Raw genomic sequence first — 8,017 nt, forward strand, 5'->3', positions numbered from 1 at the left:
CAGAGCAGATGCAGCTGTCCTTTCACAAGATTCAAAGCCCTTGGAAGATGAGCTAAGACTGAAAAAACTGCAGGCCACTCACTCTGCGGTGATGTTTTTATAATAAACATGTTTATAGTATTGTAAATTTCACACTTCCACATTTCTGCACTTACAAGGTCTTAATCATAATGAATGCCGTTTCTATATTTCTCTTTAGGGAGGGAAATTGTCATTTCCACATGGACTTGAATTGCAAAATTGTTCAGAGACTATGGAATTCTGTTCCTGCTTTGATAGCTCTAATGATACCTTTGTAGTTTATGCTTATTCAAATAGCATAATTTATCCTTAAAAACATAACACACTCCAAGTGCTCTTTAATGAACTTGAGTCTAGTTCTTATATTCTTTAGAAGAAAAAGAAAAAAATAGGTGGACCTTTTTTTCAAATAGGGTAAGTACAAAATCATATCTGAGTTCATTCATTCACAAGGTAGAAAGGCAGTGTTCTTTGATGAAAATGAGAAATTTCCCCAGCTCTAATAATCTAGTTTTAGCTACATTTTTATTATTGCTATGAAATTAGTAACTTAACCATAGTACCTTGAAAAAGGACAGTAAATAATTTTGTTTACATGTATAAAATACCATTTTTAATTATGGCACTTTTTTATTCAATATACCAGCTTTGTTAATCATTGACCAAAATTTCAATTCCAAGTACCGTGTATAAGAGGAATCATGCTATTTTTGTTCTTTTGTGTTTGGCTTATTTAATTGGCTTTATGTTTTCAAGGTTCGTGAATGTTGTGAAATTGATCAACTTCATTTTTATGGCTGAATAATACTCCACTGCATGTGTATACTACCCTGTGATTATCCATTCCTCTGCTGCTGGACCTTTTGACTGTTCTGAATATGCTGCAATGAATAGTGATGTACAAGTATCTGTGAGAGTCCCTGCTTTCATTCCTTTGGATATACAGGGTGGGACAAAAGGAGGTTTACGGCTTTGAGCATGGGAAACGGAGTGTATTCTTGTATTTTTTCCATACGAACAACTGTAAACCTACGTTTGCCATCCCCTGTATATCTAGGAATAGAACTGCTGGGTCATGTGGTAATTGTATGTTTTTTTGAGGAGCCGCCAAACTGTTTTGTACAGTGACTGCACCATTTTAGATCCTCACTAACAATGCACAAGAGTTCAAGTTTCTCTCCATCCTTGCCAATACTTGTTATTTTCTACGTTTTTAATGACAGCCATTCTAATAGATGGGAAGTAGTAATCTCACTGTGGTTTTGATTTGCATTTCCCCAATGATTAATGATGTTGGGCATCTTTTCTTGTGTTTTTTGGCCACTTGTATATCTTCTTTGGAGGAATATATATTCTTTTTAAAATTTTTACTTATTTTTCAGAGAGAGGGAGATATCTCTTTGTTGTTCTACCCATTCATGCATTCACTGGTTAAATCTTGTATGTGCCCTGACCAGGATCACACCCCAACCCTGGTGCATTGGGACAAAGCTCCAACCAACTTAGCTACTCGACCAGGGCGGGAGAAATCTATATTCTACAGATATATTTTCTATATTAACCTTTTATCAGATATGTGATTTACAAATATTTTCTCCCATTCTTTAGGTTGTGTTCTTACTTTCTTGATAATGTCATTTAATACACAAAGTTTTTAATTTTGATGAAGTCCAATAGGTCTGTTTATTCTCTATTTCCTTGTCAACACTTGTTGTTTGTCGGGGAAGATGATTGTAATCAATCAAATCTGTATGCAGAACTCCTAACAACACCAAAAACCAAACAATCTAATTAAAAAACGGGCAGATGACCTGAAGAAACATCTCTCTAAAGAGGACATACAGAGGGCCAATAAAGATGCTCAACGTCACTAATCACCAGGAAAGTGCAAATTAAAACCACAATGAGATGTCACCTCCCACCTGACAGAACACCATCAGTAAATCAACAAACAACATGCACTGTTGGTAGGATTGTAAATTGGGGCAACCACTATGGAAAACAGTAAGGAGGTTCCTCAAAATATTAAAAACAACCGTCTTGTGACCCAGTAATACTGCTTCTGGGTATTTATCCAAAGAAATCCAAAACACTAATTCAGAAAAATATATTCGCCCGTGTTCATTGCAGCATTATTTACAATAGCCAAGATACGGAAACAACCTAAGTGTCCATCAGTAGATGAGTGGATAATGATGTCGTTCATATATATATAGTGGAATATTACTCAGCCACAAAAAAGAATGAAATCTTGCCATTTGCAACAACATGGATGGACCTAGATGGTATTATGCCAGGTGAAGTAAGTCTGACCAGAGAAAGGCAGATACCACATTGCTTGTCTGTGAAATCTAAAAAACAAAATAAACAAACAAAACTCATAGATACGGAAAATAAGCTGATGGTTGCCAAATGGGAGGAGGATGGGGGGATGGGTGAAAAAGGTGAAGAGATTAAAGAGTACTTAATTATCAATTATAAAATAGTCACAGGGACGTTAAAGTACAGCACTGGGAATATAGTCAATAATATTGTGATAGTTGTGTGTGGTGTCAGGTGGGTACTAAACTTACTGGGGTGATCACATCATAAGTTATACAAATGTCTAATCACCATGTTATACACCTGGAGCTAATATTATATGTCAACTGGAATTGAAAAAAGACACAGGTACCTTACTTTAAAAAGATGCAATACAGATGTCATCTTCATGGGCATGGACTCTGTTTATTGAGCAAATGCATTAATGCATCAATTAACCAACTGTTTCTCTCTTCCCTTGGCCAACAGGACCCCAGAGAGATGCCCAGGCAGCCCGAGAATTCATCCTGAAGATGTTCGTGGACCTGAACCCAGACAGTGACAAAATTATCTACTCCCACTTCACATGCGCCACAGACACCGAGAACATCCGCTTTGTCTTTGCTGCCGTCAAGGACACCATCCTCCAGTTGAACCTGAAGGAGTACAATCTGGTCTAATTGTGCCTCCGCGACACCGCCCTCCCCGTCCTTGGTGGGCTATTGAAGCTATACAAGAGGGACTGTATTTCTGTGGAAAACAATTTGCATAATACTAATTTATTGCCGTCCTGGACTCTGTGTGAGCGCGTCCACAGGGTTTGTAGTAAATATTATGATTTTATTTAAACTATTCAGAGGAAAAACAGGATGCTGAAGTACAGTCCCAGCACATTTCCTCTCTATCTTTTTTTTAGGCAAAATCTCGTGACTCAATGTATTTTAAATTCTCAGTCATGCACTCACAAAGAGTCCTCTCTCTCTCTCTCTCTCTCTCCCTCCTTCCCGCCCTCCCTCCCTCTACCCTCATCCCCCTCCCTCCCTCCTTCTCCCCCTCTTCTTCCTCTCTCTTTTTCTATTGAGCAAAATGAAACTGATTTCCTTTTCCCTCCTGATTTGTCCCTGGTTACAATGGCCTTTATCCTAGTTCCATTCTTGGTCAGGTTTTTCTCTCGAATGAAACCGTCAGGACAACGTCATTCGATTTAAGCCATCAACATCAGCTTGACAGTTTGTAGTTTTTGCTGAAGGATTATAAGTATTAATACTATGGTTTTAAATGTATTGCTCTGGATACACACATAGAGCTTTTTATATTAAATCTATTGTCTCGCCTCACTTTGGGCTGGAAGCCCACCTAATGGTTAAGTTCACTTCTTTTGGATTTCTGCCTTCTGCCCTAGCTTGGCTGCTCAGAGAAACGTGTGGAAGTCAGGAAGGCGAGGGCGGAGACACACAGGAGGAGTCCTTTCTTTGGGAATGCCACGTGACATTGTCAGTCCTTCCTTCCTCGCTTTTCCTTTTTCCCCACCCTCTGTTCTTTAAATTGCAGATGCCAAAAAAGATGCCAACAGACACTACATTACCCCAATGGCTGCTACCCAGGGCCTTTTCATAGGTTGCTCTTAATTTTTTTCTTTTGGTTAAGACTTTTCCTCCCTTTTTTTCCTTAGTGTTTGGGCCACAATTTTTAGATGACTTTTATTATGGGTATGTGTTGCCAAACCTGTCTTTTTATAAAACAGAATAAGAAGAACTTCAAAGATAAAGGCCGGTATCTTAAAATGCAGGTGAATAAGACTGTGAAGCCTAAAGTGATTGGCTGAGAATGAACCTGAAAACACCAATTGCCAAACAGTTGCTAACTGTAAATTTGACTCTCACGGTCCTTTCTTTTCTTAGACCTTAATTACATTGTTCAGTCTTCACGTTCCATGTCGAGTGTCCAAATCGGCAGTGTAGACAAGTGTCCTCTGTGATGCAACGTGGAATTTGCTTGTGTCTCTTCATTTAAAGCCAGTTTTACTCTCTTTACATTCTTAAAGTTGAGTAGGTCTGCCAAGAACATTGATTGATAGTATTATTCTGAAACTTTAGTTTGCAAAAATCTGCAGCTGTTCTAGTTTGCCACCTTTGGATCTTTTTATACTGGTGACTGGTTAAGTTGAACTTAGGGAAGATTTGTGGACTTAACTCAAAAGTAACCTCTCATTGTTCTGTAAAATGTGTATTTATGTAACTGAACCTACTAAGAGAGATGTTTGGAGTTCTCTATGTGCAATTCTCAACAAATGCAAAAAATACAGTACATACATTGATGAGCTCTTCTGCCAGGCGGCTTTAGTTGAAACATGGTTTAAGAAAATAAACCATGGTTTGTTTTAAACCCGCTGGGAAGTTAGAACTAGGCCATAACACTGGTCTCATTTTAACTGTAATACTATTTGTCACAAGTCTAAACTTGCATATAAATCACTCTCTTGGAACAATAAGGGGGAGGGAGAAAATTAATGGCTTATTAGATGAGTTACCAGAGTTACTAACCAGTAATGAAATGTCCTCATTCTTCACTCTCCCAGCCTCAAACAACACAGGTTACTTTTTCTCCTTGCTCAGAAGCACCTGTAACTTGATTCAAAAACAGACTGCCTGTAGGTGTAGTGCAATTATGAAAGCTCTAGTCATTGTACGTACATCTCTCTCTTGATATTGTAGTATCCATACTGGCTTTGTGATCATTAATTTTTTGGCAGATTGAATGTGCTGTATTGATATGTATCTATGTAATTGTATGTCTTATAGCTAATTCACATTTTGAATAATGTTATTTTATTTACTTTTTTAAGAGAGGAGAATGTAAATTTGTCAGTTTATTTCTGACTAGGGATATTATTTTTTCCATTTAGAAAAGAAGAAAAAAAAAAACCTTACTGTCGTACAGAGCGGTACTAGCATCGTGCTGTCTAAAACCATTTGCACATTCCTGAGCAGAGGTATACTGATTATAAGACCCAAAGGTAATTTCATAGCAAAATACATAAAATTAGCTGGAGCTTTTATACAAACATGGAAACCAACTTTGTAGACCTTTTGCCATTTGATGTAGGATTGGAATATGAGCTTTTATACAATTCATATTCTTATTTGGCAAATGCACAGTTTAGTATTACCTCTCTGGTGGCCTTTATTAGAAAGGCAGTTTTAGAAGCTATTGTGACCCACTGAGGAAATGTTTTAACAGCTAGAGACGACTGCTTGCCTGAAAGGGCGATCTTAAATTTGGTGCAGCAAAAAAAAAAAAAAAAAAAAAAAAAAAAAAGTCAACAACATTTGAAGGCCTACAGTGTATAGAGAAAACCTCATCACAAGATCCTAAGTGTTACAGTTGTAGGGAATCAAGATATTCTATTTAATAGAGCTATCGTAGACTGTAGTCGATTAAACCTGATCTCAAAGCTCAGAAGCAGCTGAGCGAAGCAGGGAAGGATTGTTATATTTGTCTTTATGAAACTGGGATGGAGTTGCTATGCAGAATTGAGGTTCGTGGCCTCACTGTCCACCGCAGGGTGCATGACAAGATCCCTTCTCTTGAGAAAGGAAAACATTGATCACCCTAGCTGCAGTGATGCCCAGAAACCTAATCGTATCCACACTAGTCAATCGAAGCTAAAGGATTTTCTTTTTTGTTTCTTTGTTCGGGGTTTTATTGAAGGGGCTAGGGGCGGGAAGGGATTCTTTTCAGTTTTGTATAAAAACAAAGTTTACTCATGCTTCATATGATATTGTGATTGCAAGCGTTTATAAGCGTGTACCACTGGACTCCTGTTGATGCTCTGGGTAACCGAGGCCCGTGGCAAGTTTTCTGGTGACTTGGGCATGTCTTACTCCGAAACAAAACACAAACCCTTTCTTCAGCATACCGAGGCAAGCAGCCATTTCATGACTCACTCAACACATCGCAGTGTACCAGTTTACAGATGATTTTCCCCTTTTTTGCGTGACACGGCAGTTCCAGCCCACGGAGAATTCCTTACTTGTAAATTGGAGGTTTGTTCTATGCCTTACAGAGCTTAAATTCAGAAGTTTGTGCCTCATATCTGGAACAAAGGGAAATAGCACACCCATTCAAAAGTAAATACATCCCCTCAAAGTTGTTTGTGTTTTTTTTAAAAAACATTTTCATAGAAAGAGCTCTGTTGAATGTCACAAATAAACTGGGGGGAAAATCCTCTTAGGAACCTGCCTATGTTGTTTACTAGCCGATGACATCTACAGAAGGTATTTGAAGAACACCTGAAACTTGTATTTTTTTTTTTTTTGTAGATTAACTAGCAGGTCTAATATTTTAAAAAGGTAATTCAACTAAAGGACAATTTACTTTTTGTACTTCAGACTATCTTGATTGTCAAGGTGTATGAACTGTAATCTTAAAATTTATACTGCCACACGGTTGTAAATTGTAGTTGTCTTACGTTAGGAATCGGTGAAATGCTATTTATGCTGGATTTGGGTCAAAATGACTTATTTGCAAAAAAAATTAAAAATAATGGGAAGAAAGGGCTGCATAATGAAATACTGCAAGACTCAGATATTGGTTGGAAATAACTTTCAAATTACCTTCAATTTCCCTTTGTTTTCAGTTTCTTAAAAAAAGAATGAATGAAATGAAATATAGCAGAATGTTAACCCATATAAAAATAAAGTGTACCCAAATATTGTAATGTATATTGCTGCTCTTCTTAAAATTAAATAAGGGTTTAAAACCACTTAATTGATCATTGACAACATCTCAGTTGATATAAATAAGCTGTGCTTGGTATCCATTAACATTTTCTTCCAAAGATCCATCTTTGGTTAGAAACACACAAAAACTAAAGTGAGTAATAATTATATGTTTATCTCTCTCTACATATTTCCAGCATATGTAGCGTTAATAGATGTGTCCTGGTAACTGTGTCTTTGGGGTTTCATTTTGGTCCCATCAAATTAGGAAAAGAAATGGTCTAGTTGTACATGATTAGCTAGAGATTTTTGGAGCCACACACCTGCTGTTTAGTAGCTACTTAGAACAGAGTCTCGACTTGTCATTTGCTTCTCACAGAAAAACCATTTCCTGCCTTCTTCCCAACCACCAACGCCCTTTCAATAACACTCTTGCCTCTAGAATCATCTGTTCCAAGTATGAATAACAACACCCAGCACATAGTAGGTGCTCAGATATTCACGTCCTTCTTACCTCCCTTCGCTGTCACGTATCTTCATTTCCCCACGATTCCAACTGATAGAAAATGACATTTACACGTTACTAAGACACCTATCGGATAAGGGAATTGATTTTCGTGGAAGCTGTAGTAGACAGTAACACAACAGGGAGGAAGATAGTAGGCAGAATATTTTTAAGTTGAGGAACAAAGATAGAAAATTACCATGTAACTTTGTTCAGGTTACTTTGACAGAAACACGTTTTTGGTGGGTTTCTTTTCCTCAAAGAATGCTCTAAATGCAGCTTCTTGCTGGATTCCTCACCGGTCATCACGCTGGGAAGCCCTTCCTAGACCCATGTATTTAGGGAGTTTCGTCAGCAAACATTTTTAACTTGCAGTATTTAAAAGAATCATATTTACTGTTCTTACAATGTCATTCAAATGCATGTATTGTCTACTGTTTGGGGTCGGGAACTAGTTTTGCAAAACAAA

The 8,017-nt window shown here is 37.6% G+C and overlaps 1 protein-coding gene across 1 annotated transcript in view; it reads left to right on the plus strand.

Annotated features, from left to right (window-relative positions):
- Window positions 1-7,046, plus strand: part of LOC112300359 (guanine nucleotide-binding protein G(q) subunit alpha) — a 258,072-nt gene extending 251,026 nt beyond the window's left edge. Inside the window, exon 7 of the mRNA XM_053923593.2 lies at window positions 2,812-7,046. Within this exon, the coding sequence (XP_053779568.1) occupies window positions 2,812-3,002 (191 nt within the window). The 3' untranslated portion in view covers window positions 3,003-7,046. The remainder of the gene's footprint in view (window positions 1-2,811) is intronic.
- The last annotated feature ends 971 nt before the right edge of the window (window positions 7,047-8,017 follow it).

Source organism: Desmodus rotundus, chromosome 1, assembly GCF_022682495.2.
Source record: "Desmodus rotundus isolate HL8 chromosome 1, HLdesRot8A.1, whole genome shotgun sequence".
Lineage (NCBI taxonomy): Eukaryota > Metazoa > Chordata > Mammalia > Chiroptera > Phyllostomidae > Desmodus > Desmodus rotundus.